This window comes from Panthera uncia (genome assembly GCF_023721935.1).
Source record: "Panthera uncia isolate 11264 chromosome A3 unlocalized genomic scaffold, Puncia_PCG_1.0 HiC_scaffold_11, whole genome shotgun sequence".
Classification (NCBI taxonomy): Eukaryota; Metazoa; Chordata; class Mammalia; order Carnivora; family Felidae; genus Panthera; species Panthera uncia.
Genome location: NW_026057578.1, coordinates 59,434,728 through 59,458,016, shown reverse-complemented (window position 1 = coordinate 59,458,016; position 23,289 = coordinate 59,434,728). Strand labels below are relative to the sequence as shown.

Sequence of the window (23,289 nt, the reverse complement as noted above, 5' to 3'; positions counted from 1 at the left end):
TTAAAAAAAAAAAAAAAAAAACAGTAACCATTAGGGGCACCTGGGTGGCTCAGTTCGTTGAGCATCCAACTTCAACTCAGGTTATGATCTCACAGTTCGTGAGTTCAAACCCCATGTCGGGCTCTGTGCTGACAGCTCAGAGCCTGGAGCCTGCTTGAGATTCTGTGTGTGTGTGTGTGTGTGTGTGTGTGTGTGTGTGTGTCTGCCTGCCTGCCCCTCCCCAGTCCATGCTCTGTCTCTCTCTCAAAAATAAATAAACATTAAAAAACAAAACAAAACAGTAACCATTAGCTAGCTACATGTGGCATTTTGGATTTATATTAATAAAATTAGGTAGAACTTAAAATTTAGTTCTTCATTTGTACTATGTACATTTCAAACTCCAAAAGCCACATGTGGGCTAGTGGCTAGTATAATGGACAATAGATATAGAATATTTCAATCATTGAGGAAAGTTCTGTCAGACAGCACTGCTTTAGAAGCTTGCTTTTAAGCTTTGTTAGGTCCAAAATACTCTCAGGGCTAATTTGGCCCCATTGCTAAGCCAATACCTTTCTGAGGACTCTGTATAATGTCCCCTGTGTTAGGAGTTCTTTATACTCAGGCTGGTGGGAACTGCATTTTTGGCCCTGTGTAAGATCTATGGACTTTTTGGCCTTCTACTTTTTGGTGGTTCTTTCCCAGGCTTCAGTAGTTTTCTTGCACGTGTGTTTCCTGATCAGTACTCAGCCAAAGAATTGTGGGGAATTCTCTGCAGATCTCTGGAGCTCTTTCTCTCACTGTACCTCTCTCATCTCTCCACAAATTCTAGTGACCCTGGTCTCTGCAGACTCTGAACTCCTATCTCCTCAACTCACTGAAATAACCAGACACAGTTTGGGTTCCCCCTCTTTGTGCTGAAGCCTGAAATTTCCAGGCGGTGAGCGCTTAAAGGCTTCACCTCGTTTATTTCCTTTCTCTTAGGGATCTCTTAGGGATGCACTGCCTATTGTCTGTTATTTAAAAACCACTGTTTCATGTGTTGTCTGTTTTTTTAAGATGTTGAAGACATGAAGATAAATTTGGTCCCTGTTAACTCCCTCAGGGCTCAAAGTCAGCTAGCTATTGATAGCCTCAGACCCCATGTTAGTAATCATCCCCAACAGAAGTGCTTTGCACAATAATTGCTTCAGGCTGAGGTAACTGTAAATGCATGAACCTTAAAGCAGAAGAGGGTTTGGCATAGCATATTCTTGAGGAATAGCAATAAGATCATGGGGCAGAGTGAGAGAGGAATTTGAGAATGTTAGCTGGCTGTATTAGTCTCCAATTGCTGCTGTAACAATTTACCACAAACTTAGTGGTTACGTAAGCAACACAGATTTATTATCTTACAGCTCTGGAGGTCATGAGTCCAAAATGGATCTCACTAGACTAAAATCAAGGTGTCAGCAGAGCTGTATTCCTGTTGGGGGTTCTTGGGGAGCATCTAAGAATCCAGCCTTCACAGGCTGCCCACTTTGTTTGGCTTGTGGTCTCCTTTTAGCTTCAAAGCCAGCAATGGCCAGTCAGGTCCTTCCCACATTGCATCATTCTAATAGTGACATTCCTCCCCTCTTTCACTTGTGAAGACCCTTGTGGTTAGAGTGGTAACGACCAGTGAGTCCAGGATAAACTCCCTACCTCAAGGTCATTTGCCTGGGAACCTTAATTCCATCTGCAACCTTAATTTCCCCTTGCCATGTGACATTCACAGGTTCTGGGAATTAGGATGTGAATATCTTTAAGGGCCATTATTCTCCTTACCACAGCTGGAGACTCAAAATGTAGAGAATTTGGCTTTTACTCTGACATGGAAAGTACCTAGAGCAGAGTGGTGAGCAGAGTATTGATGAGATCTGGCTTATGTTTTAAAAGGCTCATTCCAGGGGCACCTGGGTGGCTCAGTTGGTTGAGTGTCTGACTTTGGCTCAGGCCATGACCTTGTGGTTCATGAGTTCAAGCCCCATGTTAGACCCTATGCTGACAGCTTGGAGCCTGTTTCAGATTCTGTGTCTCCCTCCCTCTCTCCCCCTCCCCCCACTCATGCATATGCACTCATGCATGCTCTCTCTCTCTCTCAAAAATAAATAAACATTAAAAAAAAATTTTTTTAAGGCTCATTCCAGGGGTGTGCTGGGTGGCTCAGTCGGTTAAGTGTCCCAACTTCAGCTTAGGTCATGATCTAGCAGTCCACGAGTTCAAGCCCCACATCGGACTGTGTGCTGACAGAGCCTGGAGCCTGCTTTGGATTCTGTGTCTCCCTCTCTCTTTGCCCCTCCCCCACTCACACTGTCTCTCTAAAATGAATAAACATTAAAACAAAATTTTTTTAACACTTTATTAAAAAGGCTCATTCCAGGGGATGCCTAGCTGACTCAGTCGGTAGATCATGGGACTTTTGATCCCAAGGTCATGAGTTCAAACTGCACATTGGGCATTGAGCCTACTTAAAAAAAAAAAAAAAAAAAAAAAAAAGCTCATTCCAAATACAGTTTGAAGAATACACAATAGGAAGGGTTGGGCAAGGGTAAAAATAGAAACAGGATTCACTGAAGGTTTGGATGTAGAATATGAAATTGGAGCTAAAAATTACTCTACCAGCAATGTACAAGGTTTCCTGTCATCCTGTATTCTTTTTTTTTTTTTTTTTTTTTAATGTTTATTTATTTTTGAGAGAGAGATAGACAGTGAGCAGGGGAGGGGCAGAGGGAGAGGGAGACACAGAATCTGAAGCAGGCTCCAGGCTCTGAGCTGTCAGCACAGCCTGATGCGGGGCTCAAACTCACAAACTGTGAGATCATGACCTGAGTTGAAGTCAGATGCTCAGCCAACTGAGCCAACCAGGCGCCCCTCGTCATCCTGTATTCTTAATACTCCATGTTATCTACCTTCCTAGAGTCTGTCATTCTGATGGTAGTAAACTTGCATTGTTCTGACTCCTAGTAAGTTCAAACATCTCTTTATGTACTTGTTATCTATTTGGGATTCCCCAATCTGTGAATTACATCGTTATATCCTTTGCCCACTTTTCTATTGGGTTTCCCATTTTCTTGTTGATTTGTAGTTATTCTTATACTCTAGCTGTAAATTCCTTGTCCGTTTTGTACAGCACATCTTCCAATTTTCATCTTTTTAACTGTTTATAGTTTCTTTATTGAAGTTCTTAATTATGAGTATTCAGATCCATCCGTTTTCTTCCTTATTGTTTAAGCTTGTTAGTTTTTATTCAAGAACTCTTTCTCCACCCAAGATATAAAATATTGTCCTACATTTTTAAAACTGTGTTTATAGTTCTGCAATTCACATTTAGGTCTTTACTGCATTTGAAGTTCACTTTTATATATAAGATAGGGATCCTACTTTATTTGCATCTACATCGTGAGCCAGTATTGACAGTACTATCCTACTAAACTTAGTCTGTTCTGTCTAAACTTAGTCTGTTGTATGGTGCCACCTTTACCATGTATGAAGTTCCTACACACAACTAGGTCCAAATTAGAACTCTGTCATGTTTCATTGGTCCTTTATTTGTTCCTGCGCCTGTACTAGACTATTTTTTTCTTTTGACTTTGTAGCATAACTTAATGTCTGGTAAGGCAAGTCTCTCTGTGGTGTGTATATGTCAAATTTATTTAGTTTCTTAGTTGAGTGTCTGACTTAGGCTCAGGTCATGATCTCATGGTTTGCGGGTTTGAGCCCCACATCACGCTTGCTGCTGTCAGCACAGAGCCTGCTTCAGATCCTCTGACCCCCTCTCTCTGTCTCTCCCCTGCTCATGCTTGCTCTCTCAAAAGAAATAACCATTAAAAAAATTTTTCTTGAATGGCTATCTGAATGCCAGGCCAAAGAGGTCCCAAATATACTTGTTCTTTCTTCATGTCCTCAAGATTCCAGACAAGTGAAAGTGACACTCAGAGGGCCAAATATACCCTATTGCATTTGGTTCTTCCTCAATTTTGCTATTAAACTGAAATTTAATGTGCTTGTTGAGAATCTATATGTTACCATTATCTTACCATTGTTGATTTCATATGCAGTATAATGTTTCACAGAGTTTTGTTACTATAGTTGACTCGAACAATGCAGGGTTAAGGGGTGCCAACCTCCCCTGCCCATGTGGTTGAAAATCCACATGTATCTATTGATCCCCCCAAAACTTAACTACTAATGGCCTACTGTTGACTGGAATCCTTACCAATAATATAAATAATTAGCACGTATTTTATATATGTATTATATACTGTATTCTTATGAGAAGTAAACTAGAGAAAAGAAAATGTTAAGAAGATCATAAGAGGAAGTACATTTACAGTACCATACTGTATGTATTGAAAAAATATTCACGGGGCGCCTGGGAGGCTCAGTGGGTTAAGTGTTTGACTTCGGCTCAGGTCATGATCTCATGGCTTGTGCAGTTCAAGCTCCTCATTGGGCTCTGTGCTGACAGCTTGGAGCCTGGAGCCTGCTTCAGATTCTGTGTCTCCCCCTCTCTCTCTGCCTCTCCCTGCTTGCGTGCTCGCTCTCTCTCTCTCTCTCTCTCTCTCTCAAAAATAAACATTAATTTTTTTTAAAAAAAGAAAAGACAAAATATTCACACATAAGTGGACCTATGCAGTTCAAACCTGTGTTGTTCAAGGGTCAATTGTATATTCTTCTTAAGTTTTTTCAACTTTGTAGTTTGAAAAAGTTTTAAACATACAGAAATTTAACAAGAATAATACAGTGAACAATTTTTTTAACCCTTTCCACCTAGATTCAATAGTTAATTGAATGTTAACATTTTTCATATTTTACTTTCTCTTTGTATCTATTGCTGGAATATTTGAAAACAAGTTGTGGAAAGATCCTTTACCCCAATTTCAGCATGTATCTCCTAAGAATAAGGACATTCACTTATATAACCATAGTAGGTACTACATTTGGGGCATTTAACATTAATACAATATTATTATCTACTAAACCATCAATACTCAAATTTTCCAGTGGTCCAAGAAATGGCCTTTATAGTACATTTCCCTCCCCCACAACTAAAGGATCATTAACTGCATTTGGAAATCATGTTTTTTTAGTCTCTTTTAATCTGGAACAATTTTTCAGTTTCCCTGTATCTTTCAAACATTGACATTTTTGACTAGAGGCTATTTTTTTTTATATAATATCTCTCAGTTTGGGTTTATCTGATTGTGTCCTCAAGATTAGATTCAAGTTAAACATTTTTGGCAAGAGTACTTCCTTTTTATTTTTTTATATTAAATATAATTTATTGTCAAATTGGTTTCCATACAACACCCAGTGCTCATCCCAACAGGTGCCCTCCTCAATGCCCATCACCCGCTTTCCCCTCTCCCCCACCCCCATCAACCCTCAGTTTGTTCTCAATATTTAAGAGTCTCTTATGGTTTGCCTCCTTCCCTCTCTGGAACTTTTTTCTCCCCCTTCTACTCCCCCCTTGTCTTCTGTTAAGTTTCTCAGGATCCACATATGAGTGAAAACATATGGTATCTGTCTTTCTCTGCCTGACTTACTTCATTCAGCATAATACCTTCCAGTTCAATCCATGTTGCTGCAAATGGCCAGATTTCATTTTTTCTCACTGCCAAGTAGTATTCCATTGTATATATAAACCACATCTTCTTTCTCCATTCATCAGTTGATGGACATTGAGGCTCTTTCCATAATTTGGCTATTGTTGAAAGTGCTGCTACAAACATTGGGGTAAGTGCCCCTATGCATCAGCGCTCCTATATCCCTTGGGTAAATTCCTAGCAGTGCTATTGCTGGGTCATAGGGGTAGATCTATTTTTAATTTTTTGAGGAACCTCCACACTGTTTTCCAGAGCAGCTGCACCAGTTTGCATTTCCACCAACAGTGCAAGAGGGTTCCCGTTTCTCCACATCTCTCCAGAGTCTGTAGTCTCCTGATTTGTTCATTTTAGCCACTCTGACTGGTGTGAGGTGGTATCTGAGTGTGGTTTTGATTTGTATTTCCCTGATGAGGAGCGATGGTGAGCATCTTTTCATGTGCCTGTTGGCCATCTGGGTGTCTTCTTTAGAAAAGCATTTATTCGTGTCTTATACCCAGAGTACTTCCTTTTTAAATAATCAAAGAGGACAGACAAAAGAATAGAATAAATTCAATTTTACTAATTTGAAGACAGTATTATATATGTGTTTGATGAGAAAAAATATTCACTTCAGTTTCCAGATCTAAGAAACAGGGAGACCTACATTTTAGAATATCATCAGAGAGATCTTTTCAAACTTTAGCTAAATTATCTCTGATTCCTAGAAAGCCATTTCCTAATTTTCATATTAACAGTATTTGAGTAACTAGTATGTTTAGGATACTGCAACAGGCCCAGGACTTTGTTCTGTTGTAAATACTGATATTCAATCACACATATGGATTAAGGTTTCAAGATGATATCATTAGAGATCTTTTGTCAATAAAATGATTATAGCTTGATAGGGATGGAATTCTAAACTCAGATACCACAGTGCCTAAATATTAAAGAAATAATACATTGTTGGGGTGCCTGGACACATTCCTGGCTCAGTCAGTTAAGCATCCAACTCTTGATTTCGGCTCAGGTCGTGATCTCGTAGTTGGTGAGTTCCAGCCCAGCATTGGGCTCTGCACTGAAAGCACAGAGCCTGCCTGGGATTCTCTATCTCCCTCTCAGAAAGAAAGAAAGAAAGAAAGAGAGAGAGAAAGAAAGAGGGAGAGGGAGGAAGGGAAGGAGGGAGGAAAAGAAGGACAATATTCCAAAAAGTGGCAAAGTGCTCTCATTTACAACTTGGAGTCTGTTTCAGATCTCACACTGCTGCTTAAGCACTTCGGTCGGTCAATCACTGTTCTCTAACAAGCACTAGACAAAACTTCAGAAGTCCTCACTGTTTTCCTTGTGCCAGGAAGCTGGTCCCTTCTTCCAACCTGGTCAATTCTGCCTTTCAAGTTCCTGCCCATCTTTCAAAGCCCAACCCTGACCTAGGCTCCCCTCCTTTCAAAACCTCTCTGGGCCCTTCCTTCATGTTGCATGTTCATCTCTCTTGACAGATTGGGGATCTGTACTGAAAAGTACTGTATCTTTATTGGACTCTTTTTTTTTTTTCATTTTTTTATATTATGGTAAGATATACATATAACTTAACATCTTAACCAATTGAGTGTGTACAGTTCAGTGTATTAAATACATTCATAATGTTGTGCAACCATTACCACCATCCCTCTCCAGAATTATTTTCATCTTGTAAAACTGAAATTCTATACCCATTAAACAATAACCCCCTATGGCAACCACCATTCTTTCTCTCTGATTTTGAGTATTCTAAGTACGACACAAGAAGAATCATACAGTGGACGATTGTGACCGATTTGTGACCAATTTATTTCACTGAGCATAATGTCCATCATGTAGCATATTACAGGATTTCTTCCTTTATAGTATTAAATAATATTCTATTGTATATATATGCATTACATGTTGCTTACCCATCAATGGACACTTGAACTGTTTCCATGTTTTAGCTGTTGCGAATAAGGCTACTATGAACATGGGTGTACAACTATTTGAGACCCTGATTTCAATTATTTTGGGTCTATACCCAGAAGTTGGTTTGCTGGATCATATGGTAATTCTATTTTTAGCTTTTGGGGGGAACTGCCAAATTATTTTCCACAGCAGCTGTTCCATTTCCACCAACAGTACATAAGGGTTCCAATTTCTCCATACCTTTGCCAACACTTGTTTTCTTTTTCCCTTTCTTTCTTTCTTTCTTTCTTTCTTTTCTCTCTCTCTCTCTCTCTCTGTAATAGCTTTCCTAATGGGTACAAAGCAGTGTCTCACTGTTGTGATTTGCATTTCTGTAATTATTAGTGATACTGAACATCTTTTCATGTGCTTATTGGACATTCACATATCTTCTTTGAGGAAATATCTAATCCAGTCCTCTGTCCATTTTTTAATTGGGTTTTTGTTGTTGAATTTTAGGAGTTCACTGTATATTCTACTGGTCACTTACCAGATATATGATTTACAAATATTTTCTCCCATTTTTTCTGTTGCCTTTTTACTCTGGATAGTGCCTTTTGACACACAATTTTTTTTTTAATTTTCATGAAGACCAAGTTGTCTGTTTTCTTTTGTTGCCTATGCCTTTGGCATCATAATCAAGAAATTACTTCCAAATCCATGGCAAAGCTTTTGCCTTATTTTTCTTCTAGGTGTTTTATAGTTTTAGATCTTATATTTAGGTCTTTGATACATTCTGAGTTAATTTTTGCATATGGTGTTAGGTAAGGGTTCCATTTTTTTTTTTTTTTTGTGGGTGGATATCCAGCTTCCCCAGCACCTTTTGTTGAAAAAACTGTCCTTTTCTCCATGAAATGATCTAAGCACCCTTATCAAAAATCACTTGAGCTGCGGCGCCTGGGTGGCTCAGTTGGTTAAGAATCCAACTCTTGGGACGCCTGGGTGGCTCAGTCGGTTGGGCGTCCGACTTCAGCTCAGGTCACGATCTCGCGGTCCGTGAGTTCGAGCCCCGCATCAGGCTCTGGGCTGATGGCTCGGAGCCTGGAGCCTGCTTCCGATTCTGTGTCTCCCTCTCTCTCTCTGCCCCTCCCCCATTCATGCTCTGTCTCTCTCTGTCTCAAAAATAAAAAAAACGTAAAAAAAAAAAAAAAAAAAAAACAGAATCCAACTCTTGATCTTGGCTCGGGTCATGATTTCACCCTTCCTGAGATCAAGCCCCAGTGCAGAGCCTGCTTGGGATTCCCTCTGCCCACCCCATCCCTCCCCCATTTGCATGCACATTCTCTTTCAAAATAAATAAATAAACTTAAAAAAAATCATTTGACCATATATGTGAGGGTTTATTTCTGGACTCTGTTACATTGGTCTGTATGTCTGTTTTTAGGCCAGTACATTATTTTGATTACTGTAGCCTTCTATTAAGTTTTAAAATCAAGAAATGTAAGCCTTCCAGCTTTATTCTTTTTCAAGATTATTTTGGTTATTCGAGATTCTATATGAATTTTTGGATGGATTTTTCTATTTCTGCAAAATATGTCACTGGGATGTTGATAAGGATTGCTTTGGATGTGTAGATCACTTTGAGTAATATGAACATCTTAATAATATTAGGTCTTCTAATCTGTGAACATGGGATGTGTTTTATTTATGTCTTCTTTAATTTCTTTCAGCAGTGTTTTGTATTTTTCATCATACAAGTCTTTCACCTTGGTTAAGTTAATTCCTAAGTATCTTATTGTTCCATTTATGCTAATGTAAGTGGATTTTTCTTAATTTCCTTTTCAGATTATTGTTAGCATATAGAAATGCAGCTGACTTTTGTGTGTTGACTGTATCATGCCACTTTGCTGAATTCATTTGTTCCAACAGTTTTGTGTGTGTGTGTGTGTGTGCCATCTTTAGAATTTTCTACATATAAGATCATATTATCTGTGAATAGAGATAATTTTACTTCTTCCTTTCCAATTTGTGTGCCTTTTATTTCTTTTTGCTCTGGCTAGAACTTCCAGTACTGTGTTGAATAGAAGTGGTGAAAGTGGGCATTCTTGCCTTATTCCTGATCTTAAGGAAAAGCTTTCTCTGATTATGATGTTTGCTGTGGGTTTTCACATATGGCTTTTATTTTGTTGAGGTATTTTCCATCTTTTCCTAGTTTGTCTATTTCATCATGAAAGTTTGTTGAATTTTGTCAAATGTTTTTCTGCTTCATTGAGTTGATTGTGTGGTTCTTTTCCTTCATTCTGTAATGTGATATATTACATTGATCAATTTTTATATATTGAACCTTTCTTGCATTCCAGGAATAAACCCACTTGATCAGGATGTGTAATCCTTTTAATATCCTGCTGAATTTGGTTTGCTAGTACTTTGTTGCGAATTTTTGTATCAATGTTCCTTAGGAATATTGGTCTACAGGTTGTTGTAGGGTTTTTGTTTGTTTGCTTGTTTTCTTACAGCTTTTATATCAGGGTAATGCTGGCCTCATGGTAACATAAGGGGTTCCCTCCTTTTCAATTTTTAGAAAAGTTTGACAAAGATTGGTATTAGTTCTTCTTTATGTGTCTGGTAGGATTCACCAGTGAAGCCATCTGGTCCGGGGCTTTTGTTTGTCAAGAGAATTTTGATGACTATTCAGATTTTGTTTCTTCATGATTTAGTCTTGGTAGGTTTTCTGTTTTTAGGAACTTGTCCATTTCAGCTAGAATATCCAATTTGTTGACATATAAAATAGAGCACTCTCTTATATTCCTTTTTATTTCAGTAAAATCAGTAGTAATGTCCTGCTCTCATTTCTGATTTTAATAATTTGAGTCATCTTTTCTTCTTAATCCATCTAAGAAATTGTGTCAATCTTGTTTATCTTTTCAAAGAACTACTTTTGGTTTCATTGCTTTTTCTGTTGTTTTTCTATTTTCTATTTATTTATTTTATTTCTATCTTTATTATTTTCTTCTTTTTGCTGTCTGTAAGTTTAGTTTTTCTTCTTTTTCTAGTTCTTTATGTTATAAAATTAGGTTGATGATTTGAGATCTTGTTTTTTTAATGTGTTAATAGCTATAAATTTCCACTGTAGCACCGATTTAGCTGTATCCAGTAAGTTTTGATATGCTGTAAATTTAAGTTCATCTCTAAGTGTTTTCTAATTTCTGTTGTGATTTCATTGATCCATTGGTTGTTTAAAAGTGTGTTAATTTCAGGATGCCTGGGTGGCTCAATAGGTTAAGCATCCAACTCTTGATTTCGGCTCAGGTCATGATCTCACAGTAGTGAGGTTGAGCTACCGCACTGGGTATGGAGCCTGCTTACTCTCTCTCCCTCTTACTCTGCCCTTTCCCTACTCATGCTCTCAAAAAAAAAAAAAAAAAGTGTGTTCATTTCCACAAATTCATGAATTTTCCTGTTGTCTGTTACTGATTTCAACTTCATTCTGTTGTGGTCAGAGAAGATGCCTTATATGATATCGACCTTTTAAAATCGGTTGAGACTCAATTTGTGGTCTAACATGTGGTCTATCCCGGAAAATGTCACAAGTGCACTGGAGAAAAATGTGTATGCTGTTGATGGGTAGAGTGTTCTGTAAATGTTTGTTAATGTAGTTGGTTTAGGGACACCTGAGTGGCCCATTGGTTAAGTGTCTGACTCTTGATCTCAGCTGAGGTCTTGACCTCAGGGTCATGAGTTCAAGTCCCACATTGGGCTCCATGCTGGACATGAAGCCTACTTAAATAAAAAATTAAAATTAATGGCACTTGGGTGACTCAGTCAGTTGAGTGTCTGACTTCAGCCCAGGTCATGATCTCATAGCTTGTGAATTCTAGCCCCATGTTGGGCTCTGTGCTGACAGCTCAGAGCCTGGAGCCTGCTTCAGATTATGTGTCTCCCTCTCCCTCTCTGCCCCTCTCCCACTCATGCTCTATCTCTCTCTCTCTCTCTCTCTCAAAAATGAACATTAAAAAAAATTAAAATTAAAAAATCTAGTCGGTTTGTTGTTTAAGTGCTCTATTTCTTTACTAAGTCCTCTATTTTCTTATTTCTATCTAGTTGTTCTATCCATTATTGAGAGTGGAATATTGAAATCTTCAACTATTATTATAGAACTATTTCTCCCTTCAATTCCTTTTTAAGTTTATTTATTTTGAGAGACAAAGAGACAGTGTGAGCATGAGCAGGGAAGGGGCGGAGAGAGAGAATCCCAATCTCCATGCTGTCAGCTACAGAGCCTGATGTGGGGCTTGATCTCACAAACAGTGAGATCATGACCTGAGAGATCAAGAGCCAGACACTTAATCCACTGGGCCATCCAGGCGTCCCCCATTAATTCTGTTTGCTTCATAGGTAAATGTTTACAGTTGTTTGGGCATCTGTATTTTTGGCAGAATACCTAGCAGAGTGTTTGGCCTTCAGTAATTATTTCTTTAATCCATTAATAATTTATTAACAATTTTTGATAGGAAAAACGATATAAAGGACTAAGTAGAGAAGCTCTCTTATTTCTGAAAGGTGATAAAGCACAAAATCTGATAAATTCCTTTTTAAAAAGACTTTCACAGAACCTGTAGAACTGCAAATCCTCCTACAAAGAAAATGTAAACATTGAGAAGTGGAAGGCAATTTTACTTTTAAATTTTTTTTAATATTTATTTTGAGAGCGAGAGCACACACACACACACACACACACACACACACACACACACACACACGCAAGCGGGGGAGGGGCAAAGAGAGAGGGAGACACAGAATTTGAAGCAGGCTCCAGGCTCTGAGCTGTCAGGCTAGAGCCTGACTGGCTGGGGGGGGGGGGGGGGGGCTTGAACTCACAAGCCATGATATCATGACCTGAGCTGAAGTTGGACCGACTGAGCCACCCAGGCACCCCAAGGCAATTTTACTTTATATTTTTGGAGTCACCACCATGATGTTTCATGAAAACAAGCACTGCCATGAGGTTAGTTGAAATTACCACTGTATTCACCTGTTATCATTTCTTTCCAAGCAATCAAGTTGAAGAAACATTTCCACTGCTTAAAGAGATACCTGCCAACTATATTATTCAGCTCTCCCAATGGGATTTTCCCTTAGTAAATCTGCTACTCAGGTATCTGCTATGCGTGTGGATTCAAAAGTGGACGATCATTTAATGCAAGGGACTGAGAAAAGCAAGTTGGAACCAGTGACTCAGTTATTTCAAAACATCAAGAAAATAAGATTAGAAAACACAAGCCAAGAAAACTTTACAAGAAGTAAAGAGATTAGCACAGGATCTCTTTCAGAGAAAATCTTGGGTTCTGTAGTATATGTTAAAGAAAATGATGGAATAGAAATGACAGATGTGGAATGAAGTTATTTGTACATTCTGCCAAAGAAATTGCTTTTGACTAAGAGAGCATGTTGAATGAGAACTTAACCTTATTAGGAAAACCTAACAAAATGAAGGATGATGATTGCTTATTTTTCACTATTTATGAATCACCTTAGACTGCACTTTTTTGATACATATTCAAAACAGTTGTTTTAGGGGAAAAAAAACTTTTCAAAATTCAAAGCAAAATTCTCTGGTATTCTATCCTTGTCAAAAATCAGAATTTTTGATTAACAGTATTTAAATGGTACTAAAACATTTTAATTATAATGTTTCTCTAACAAGTGATCAAAAACAGTGCCTGAACAATTTGACACCTGTATTTCATACTATTTCTAGTGTACCAATTTTTTAATATTTCAAGTTTGGGATTTTGCTTTAGGGTACTTTATCTTACTGCAGTTTTGCATTTCTGTTCTGTAAAAGATCACTTCACATAAACCCTGCAAAAGACCAGTAAGTTACATATCTTGAGAAGCATTTCACATTTTAAATCATCCTTTTAAAACTATTTTTCCCCACATTGAATTCATTTCAGAGTTACAAAATAGTTATTTCCAAGTCTAATGGTTTATTTTATTGATACTACCATTTTATACCACCAATACTTAATGTAAGAAAAATAGTCTTGTGTTAAAAAATTCTTGTTTTTGGATGGAACTGGAGAGTGTGATGCTAAGTGAAATAAGCCATACAGAGAAAGACAGATACCATATGGTTTCACTCTTATGTGGATCCTGAGAAACTTAACAGAAGACCATGGGGGAGGGGAAGAAAAAAAAAAAAAAGGTTAGAGTGAAAGAGAGCCAAAGCATAAGAGACTCTTAAAAACTGAGAACAAACTGAGGGTTGATGGGGGGTGGGAGGGAGTGGAGGATGGGTGATGGGGATTGAGGAGGGCACCTTTTGGGATGAGCACTGGGTGTTGTATGGAAACCAATTTGACAATAAACTTCATATATTGAAAAAATAAATAAACCTAATATATTGATAAAAAAAAATTCTTGTTTTATAGCATCAGTTTGCCATTCTTATAGAAATGTCTAGTAGTTTGAGACAGCAGTATTGTCCCAAGTATTGTTAGATGAAAGTAAAACCATTTTGTGTTGACATATAGTGACCTTGTAACTATTTATATTATGTATGTATGTATGTTTTGAACATTTTCCTGTACTTTAAAATTTACTGGCTATCTCTAATGGCTAATTGTGAGAAATTTCCTTAATATTCATAAAAACAAAGATGAAAAACCATCTTCTTTCAGGGGAAACTATTTTATAAATCAGAAAAATACAAATGTATTGTAAGGAATATTGATCCTAGAGTTAAATAAAATTGTTGAATTGGACATAAGCCAATAAGACACTGCTTTTTATCATTTACAGAACATAATTCTTTGGGAGAGGAAAAAAACATAAGTCATTCATTTGTTCACCTAACTTGGCATTATGTTTCTTGGTGGGGATATAGTAGTGAATAAAATAGCCACCATCTTCATAGTGCTTACTGTCTACCAGGGAAGATACAGTATCAGACAGTAATTCTATAAGATGCATATTATGATGTACCATGAAGAAAAAGTAAAATGTTCAGAAAGACAGGAGACATAACACATAAACTTGATTTTTAATTGTTGGAACTAGGAAGTTTTCATAGCTTTTGCAGTGACATGGTTGTCTAAGTAACATGATGGTGATGGTTGAGATCTTGAGAAGGGTTAAAGTCCAAATGAAGTTTAGCAGGAAAGAGTGATGGTTTGAAAGTGGAGGAAAAAGAAACGATTTCTAGCTAAAGAGACTACATGCATGGAGGTTCCTTAGGGAAAAGCTCAGGAGCATGGTTTGGGGACATAACCCAGCTTCCAAGGCAAGTAGTCATTTATATGTATGAAACTAAAAATACAACTTTTGAAGTTGTACACAGAAATGGCATTTAAAGCCTTGGGAATGAATGAAATTGCTTAAGGTGAATGTATAATGTGAGCTAAAGTCCTGAGAACTCCAACATTTAGGAGCTAGTCAGCACAAGGGAACTAGCAAAGGAACTGAGGAACTGGCATTGAGGATGGTGGAAAACCAAGACAAGGTAATGTCAAGATTGCCCACAGTAGTCATTAAGGTAGAGGTAGTCAACTGCAAGGTTAGACAAGGATTGGATCTAGCAACGTGAAATGTCACAATGACCTTAGCAAAATCACTTTTTTTTTTTTTTTTAACAGGGGCTTGGCTCAGATATTTACAGCCTTGTTTTTCATCTCCATGAATGTCCAACAGGATATTTGATAGTCATGGTGATGCTGAATGTGGGATGATTTTTCATTGTGCATGATGCCTCATGCATTGCATGATGTCAGATATAGTAGCTCACTCAAGTCATTGAGACAATAAAAATGCTAACATTAATCACCCTCATTGAGAACCACTGCTGCTAAGATACCAAAAAACTGGAATCCTCAAATCCAACTTAAGCCATAGTTTTAGCAGCACACTTGACAAGGGAAATCCACAAAGACTTCCTGGAAGAGGTAAAATGGAACAAGCTTAATAAGGATAACAACCTCACTTAGGTGTTTTGGGAGAATTCTACAAGTGGAATCCTAAAGTGAGTACTTTTCAGAGTTCTGCCACTTCTAATAAGACAGTAAACTTCCCATAAAAAAAAAAAGTAGTTCAGCAGAAATAAGGATGTTTAGGAGACTTTAAATTCAACATATCCATAAAATAAGGTGTCTAAACCTATTATGTATTGCATCTAATGATGTTGTCATGGATGCTAATAATAAAAGCTTTCACTTATTGAGCTAGTGTGTGATCTCTTAGTTGGGATTCCCTAGAAACTGCCTGAGACAGGAATTCAGATGCATGTGATTTTTGAGAGTGTGCTCTTTAGAAAAAGCATGTAAGGGAGTGAAGGAAGCAAGACAGGGAAATAGGAGTCAGCTGAGGATGAGGGCTCAGATAAATTCTTGGCCTGATCCACAGGATGCTTTGGAAGGATCTGACTGTACAGCTGTTCCATTACCCATTTTGAGGCAAAGGGTGGGACTATTGTGCCCCATACTAGTCAGACCTTGATTGCTACCACAAAGCCCAAGGGGGAAGCTGGAGGAGCAGGGAGGTAGCATGAATCACTAACGTGTCTCTGGACACAACAGCTCCTACACTCACAGCAGCTGGAGAATGCATGGGGGCACTAACAGTCTTTATTACAGTGCCAGACACCTAACATATATTATTTTCCTTTTATTTTGAAACAATCTCAAATTTACAGAAAAGTTGCTAGTACAAAGGCCTTCCGTCTCTCCACAACCATTTGAAAATAAGTAGCTGACCTCATTCTTCATCAGCCCTGAATACATTTTTAGTGATTTAAAGAGATTTATTTATTCTTTATTTCTATTTTTTAATAGAAATATAATTGACATACGACATTGGGTTAGTTTTAGGTGTACAACATAATGATTTTATATATGTATATACCGCAAAACAACACAATAAGTTAACATCCATCAAATTTTTTTCTTGTGATGAAAAATTTTAAGATCTACTCTCAGCACCTTGTAAACACATTAATACAATATTGTTAACTATAGACACCATGCTGTACATTAGATCCCCAGGACTTACTTATAACTGGAAGTTTATACCTTTGACCACCCTGACCCATTTCACCACCCCCCACTCAAAAAGCACTTTTGACAGAATGGGGACAGAAGAAATATTGGAAGTTGATTATGAATGGGAAGTAAGCAACTGGATATGTAGCAAGTCCTTGAAGCTCTGCTCTTTTAAAGGGAAGTAGACAGGATGAAAGGTGGAAAAGGAAGTGGGGTCACTGGAGGATTGTTATGATGAAGCAGAGTTCATGTTTGGGTGTCAGTGGAAGAAGGTTCCAGTGGAGGTGAAGTAGGAGAAGGGTTAAGAATAACCAAAGGACACAACCACCTCAGTAGGAAATAAAGGGAAAAAAATTATCTCAGATTTGAGAGAAATGAAATTTAGGAAGGATGTAATATAAGCAAAGGGAAACAGTATTGTGTGGCTATTTTTAATAAAATTCCTAGAGGGACTAACTGAACAAAATCCATTCCATCTGCGTAATACAAGAAAGAGGAACTTCAACCAAAAGGGTAATGATAAATGAGCCATTTGTCTTTATTGTAGCTTTTAAAAAAAAAAAAATTGTAGCTTTTTATGGAGCCCTGTGAAGCATCACCAAATTGTGAACCCTGGATGCTGCTTATTCCAAGATGCAGGCCTAGGCAGTTTCTATTCTAACTGAAAATTTTCATTTCTGTGGAAGATTGAAAGAGACCACAAATTCTTTGGGCTCCTCTTATGAAGAGGTGAGGTCCATTGCTCCATCCCTTATCTCTGGCCTGACTTTGTTGTTGCTTTGGCTAACATAAGGTGGCTGAAGTGTCTCTTCCAAGGTTAGGTGTGAATTGAGGTGCCCCAGCAGCCAGTAAACACCAGTTGCCAGGGTGTGAATAAGACCATCCTGGACCTCCCAGCTCAGTCAACCCTGGATGAATAAAGCTCTGGTGAAACCGTATAAATATTAGAAATAAAAAATCGTGTTAAGCCACTGATGTTTGAGTCAGTTATTATGCAGCAATAGTTAAATGAAACTTTGGCTTGCTGGAGGAATTGCCCACCTGGCTGAGCCACAAGAATTTTCTTGCCAACTGCACTTAGGGTCACCGCAGATAGGTAACATTCATTAGCCTAAGTGTGTATTTTCTGACCCACTCCTTCCCAGCAGTTTCCATCTCTGTATTGGGAATACCAGCGTTTATTCCTTTAAATGCAATTTGTCTTTTAAAACTGATTTTAGTTTTCTCGCCTTCCAAGTGGAATTATGTGCTCTTTGGACTGTGAGGAGGGAGATACGGAAAGACCTGGAGCAATGACTGCACATTCAGTAGGCATCTGCTGGTGCTCTGGCCTGGCCTGGCATGCGACCTGACTGCTCTGGCTTCCTGGCGTCCTCCCTCTGGCCTCGCTCTGCGAATGCCCCCTCCAACCTGACACAGCCGCCCTGTCCTACCTTCGCCCTGGGTGACCCTTAGCTCCGCGCTGTCACGTGGGGAACTCCATCTGAACTGCGGGCGCTGTGACTTTCCATTGGAACGTATCCCCATCTCTAATCTGGTTTAGCGCCAGCTGGTCGACTCTGTCGAGAGCCCCTCGGGCACCCACAGCCAGACACCAAAAGAATGGGAACGAAGGGCTCCCGGCGTGGCCCCGCCTCCTCTCGGCGCTTCCGCCGCCCAGCCTTCCTCTGGCCCAGTGGGCAGTGGGCGGGGCTGGCCGCGCGCGCAGCCTGACGGGCCGTGGGGTCCTCGCACGCGTCCTTCTCCTGTAGGAACCTGCGTGCGCCGTGCGCGCGACTGGAAGAAGCAGGTGAGCTAAGCTGTAAGTGCGGTTCGGGGCCGCTGGGGCGGGCGGCCCTTTGGGTGTGAGTGGTGGGTGGACACCTGGGACTCTGAGTCCAGGCCGCCGAGGCCGGTGCTGTACACGCCGTGGTTTTCGCTCACCGCTTGGGACGACCTAACTCCACGGTTAGGAACAGCTTATCCCCAACGCAGGAGGGTAAAAAACTAAAACGTGTTGGGTGCCAGGTGTGTGCGTTCCCACAGAGAGCCAAGAAAGCGAAATAAAACATGCGACCGTCGTGAGACTCTGGGTCAGTTATGTACTGTCAAAGATGTAGCAAAATAACAGGTGTTTTGAAGGAGCTGGGCCTACATAGGAGGATAGATGGAATTGTTATCTTTTGCTTTCTGTTCAGTGTTGAAAAGCATGTTTGTAATGCAAAATGGTGGTATCAAAGCGTCCCCCTAGAATATGGAAATAAGGTTGTTGTCTGGGGGAAAACTATAAAATGTAAAGAAACATTTTAGGGAGGCCTGGGTGGCTCAGTCGGCTTCTCCCACTTTGGCTCAGGTCATGATCGCACAGTTGGTGAGTTTGAGCCCAGCCTGGGTCTCTGTACCGATAGCTCAGAGCCTGGAGCCTGCTTTGGAGTCTTGGGTCTCCGTCTCTCTGCCCCTCCCCCACTCGCCCTCTATCTCAAAAATAAGCAAACATTTTTAAAAAAGAAAAGAAACATTTTACCAGACCTTCAAGGCTGATCTGTTACTGAACCATTGAATAAAAAGAGATTCACCGGTCCCAGATGAATCCAAGCCTCCTCTAGGAGAAAGAGGATATCCTGGCTTTAACAGGATCTCTCCAGAGCCCAGAAGCTGGGAAGGTGGTTTCCACAAGGCACATTCCATCAGACATTGAAACTCTTCTTCAGGTTTGTCTTCGTTTATTTCCTTTGAGTACTCTGTTGTAGAGTTGTTAAAGACTAACAATAAAGCTAAAAGGCAAGCAAAGCAACTGATACATTAGAAAGTTTTGATTAAATAACCGAGAATCAAGAGCTAGAAAATGCAATTAAATTTTCTTTTTCTCAATTAACTTGTTTCTCTTCCATTTTTAAAAGCATGCTGATCCCATTTTCAATGAAGAATTGCTTCCAGTTACTTTGTAACCTCAAGGTCCCAACAGCTGGCTTTAAAAACACAGTAAAAAGTGGGCTTATTTTACAATCGATTTCTAATGATGTTTATCAAAATCTGGCTGTAGAAGACTGGATCCATGACCATGTGAATCTAGAGGGCAAGCCGGTTCTTTTCCTTTGGAGAAATTCTCCCTCTGTTGTAATAGGTAGACATCAGAATCCTTGGCAGGAATGCAACCTGAATCTGATGAGAGAAGAAGGTATAAAACTGGCTCGGAGAAGAAGTGGAGGAGGAACAGTCTATCATGATATGGGTAATATCAATTTGACTTTTTTTACAACCAAAAAAAAGTACAATAGGATGGAGAATTTAAAATTAGTTGTGAGAGCTCTGAATGCTATCCAACCCCAGCTGGATGTGCAGGCCACTAAAAGATGTGACCTTTTACTTGATGGACAGTTTAAAATCTCAGGAACAGCTTCTAAGATTGGCCGGACTACTGCTTATCACCATTGCACTTTATTATGTAGTACCAATAGGACCTTCTTGTCATCTTTGCTGAAGAGCCCTTACCAAGGGATCAAGAGCAATGCCACTGCTAGCATACCTTCCGTAGTAAAAAATCTTTTGGAAAAAGATCCCACTCTGACCTGTGAAGTACTGATGAATGCTATTGCTGCAGAATATGCTGCTTACCATCAAATTGATAATCATATTAACCTAATAAACCCAACGGATGAGACACTGTTTCCTGGAATAAATAATAAAGCCAAAGAACTACAGACCTGGGAGTGGATATATGGCAAAACTCCAAAGTTTAGTATAAACACTTCCTTTAATGTATTATATGGACAGTCATATTTGGAAATTAAAATAGTCATAGACATAAAGAATGGAAGAATTGAAATCTGTAATATTGAAGCACCTGATCATTGGTTGCCACTGGAAATATGTGACAAATTAAAAGCAGGTTTTATTGGCAGTAAGTTTTGCCCAATTGAAACTACTATGCTAACAAGTATATTACATAAAACATGTCCTAAAGATGATGAACTACACAGTAAATGGAATATTCTCTGTGAAAAAATTAAGGGAATAATGTGATTCCCAATAAATTTATTAATGGTTTTAATGATAATAAAATGTTTACTTTGTATGTCTTTTTTTTTTTTTTAAAGTAATCTCCACACCCAACATGGGGCTTGAATTCACAACCCTGAGATCAAGTCGCACGCTGTTATCGACTGAGCCAGCTAGGCACCTTCATTGTATGTCTCTTAAAAAAGACATAGTCTCTTTCAGTAACTATTCCTCATTAGGAAGTGTCAGCTAGTCCATATTTTCTATTTTCTGGCCTATAGATATGTTATCTCTTTCTTCATTGCTTTTTATTTATTTTTTTTAACCTAGCACAGATATGTATTTCTGCTCCTTCCTGTTACTACCATGGAGATGTATACTTTATTTGACATTGATCTCAGAATTAGTTTTCTTACCTCTAGGGAATACAACCCAGGCTTCCTGTCACCTCTGAAACCTTAAATTCTAAACTTCTTCCTTTAAATCATACAGTTGACCTTGAACAATGGGTTTGAACTGCATGGGTCCAATTGTATGCAGATATTTTTTTTTTTACAGTGCTATAAATATTTTCTTTCCCTTACGATTTAAAAAAAAAATTTTTTTAGCGTTTATTTTTTTATTTGAGAGAGAGCATGAGCAGAAGAGGGGCAGAGAGAGAGGGAGACAAAATCCAAAGCAGGTCTAGGCTCTGAGCTGTCCGCACAGAGCCTAACGGGGGGCTTGAACCCATGAACAATGAGATCATGACCTGAGCTGAAGTCAAATGCTTAGCCAGTTGAGCCACCCAGGCACCTGCCTTAGGATTTTTAAATAACATTTTTTCTAGCTTACTTCAAGAATACAGTACATAATACAAAATATGTGTTGATGGTTATTAATAAGGCTTCTGGTCAGCAGGCTACTAGTTAAGTTTTGGGGAAGTCCGAAGTTATATGTGGATTTTCAACTGTGCCACAGTCAGTACCTCTAACCCCCATGTTATTTAAGTGTCTTATCCTCCATCCTCTCCCATTAAAGAGGAGCCCACTGCACTTTTCTAACCCCTTAACTCTCCAAATCTCTTGCTTCCTCTCCCTTCCTACCCAACCCTGAATTCTTTCATGTATACTGTCCTTTCTTATCAGCATTCTCATTTGCTTTTCTCTCTTGAACTATATAGCCATTTTTTAAAATTATTTTTCTTCCAACAACTGATCTTTTACTCCTATGATACCCAGATGGCAGGCAAAGCTGGAGGAAAATTCATGTAATCATGCAGATTAACCCAATTTAATATTTGCAGTTTCCAACTTATATTTATTCTCTATTGGCGTCAGGTTCAATTCCTCTCCATTGACTCCCTCATTCTTCAAAGGCCTTAATCACAAATGTTTCCTCTTAAGTTCAGAGCTCCACTGCTCTTGTCACAAACCTTAACTCCTAATTTGACAGTGGAAGCCTTCATAAATGAGTTCCTTCAGTACCCCATGTCTTCTCAACAATTGTCCTTCATTCTCAACTCCTTTTCCTTAAGGCTAACCCCTGTAATTGTACCTGGATCTTTGTCCTTTCCAACCTGTTTGGGCCTTGTACAATCAAAAAATTATCTTCTTGGGGCGCCTGGGTGGCTCAGTCGGTGGAGCGTCCGACTTCAGCTCAGGTCATGATCTCATGGTCCGTGAGTTCGAGCCCTGTGTCAGGCTCTGTGCTGACTGCTCAGAGCCTGGAGCCTGCTTCCGATTCTGTGTCTCCCTCTCTCTCTGCCCCTCCCCTGTTCATGCTCGCTCGCTCTCTCTCTCTCTCTCTCTCAAATAAATAAATAAATAAATAAAAACATTTAAAAAAAATTTTTTTAAATAAAAAAAAAATTATCTTCTTTATCTTGCATTTTCTCTCTCCATTTTTACTGGATCCTTACCCAGAGTGAATGAACATGCTCATGTCTCTTCTTTCCCCTAAACCCCTGCTCAAGTTTTGCTTTGTCTCTATCTCTTCAGTGCCAAACTTCTTCAGAGTAAAGTCAGTGCCAACACTTTGTGTCTCTACAGTTCATTCATATATTTCTCTTATTTCTACAGTATTTACTGTGTGCTTTTTGAGTGCCTACTGTGTGCCAGGTACTTTGTAGTTGCTGGATGTTCATGGTGAGTAAGATACAGATACGACCTCAAGAATTGACAGTTTAGTGTAATGGCTTTTCAAACTTGTTAAAAACTAGAGTAAAAAATAAATATTTTATATTGTGTACCAGCACAGATATTACCTATACCTAACAAGTTTTACAATGCAATGTTTATCCTATACTATTTATTTGATATTTTATATTCAATTTTATTTCAGCTTTTAAAAACTGATTTTATGACCCATTAGTAGTTAAAGACCTGAGTGTAAAAAACTCAAGCCTAATAGGGAATGTAGACAGACAATTATAAAACAAACAAACAAAAGCCCAGGTAGCTATAATAGAGACTACCTAGCTAGACCTATCAAGGAGAGGACATTGAAACAGAGACCTGAAGAATGAGAAGAAAGCAGCCATGCACAGGGGAGTGGGGAGGAGAGTATTCCAAGTTTTATCAGTTATCTATTGCTAACTAACAAACCATTCCAAAACTTAGTGTCTTAAAAAACGTTTATTTTATTCACAAATCTACAATTTGAGCTGAGCTTTGATGGGGATAGCTCATATGATCCAGTGGGATTAGCTAGGACAGCTTAAGGGGCTGGAAATACCTACTTCAAGATGGCTCACATGGCTGGCAAATTGGTGCTGGCAGTTGGCTGGGAGCTCAGCTGGGGCT

General features: G+C 39.0%; 2 protein-coding genes across 3 annotated transcripts in view; both read left to right on the top strand.

Moving 5' to 3' along the window:
- Positions 1 to 14,255, top strand: part of CA3H2orf15 (chromosome A3 C2orf15 homolog) — a 17,371-nt gene extending 3,116 nt beyond the window's left edge. For both annotated transcript variants that reach the window (XM_049651377.1, XM_049651378.1), the window contains exon 3: positions 12,547 to 14,255. In XM_049651377.1, coding sequence (XP_049507334.1) covers positions 12,616 to 12,891 — 276 coding nt within the window. In that variant the 5' untranslated portion in view covers positions 12,547 to 12,615 and the 3' untranslated portion in view covers positions 12,892 to 14,255. The remainder of the gene's footprint in view (positions 1 to 12,546) is intronic.
- A 3,968-nt stretch (positions 14,256 to 18,223) lies between these two features.
- LIPT1 (lipoyltransferase 1) lies at positions 18,224 to 20,582 on the top strand. Its single transcript, XM_049651375.1, has 2 exons — positions 18,224 to 18,317; positions 19,408 to 20,582. The coding sequence occupies exon 2, from the start codon at positions 19,409 to 19,411 to the stop codon at positions 20,528 to 20,530; it is 1,122 nt and encodes a 373-aa protein (XP_049507332.1). The 5' UTR covers positions 18,224 to 18,317; position 19,408; the 3' UTR covers positions 20,531 to 20,582.
- Positions 20,583 to 23,289: the final 2,707 nt, after the last annotated feature.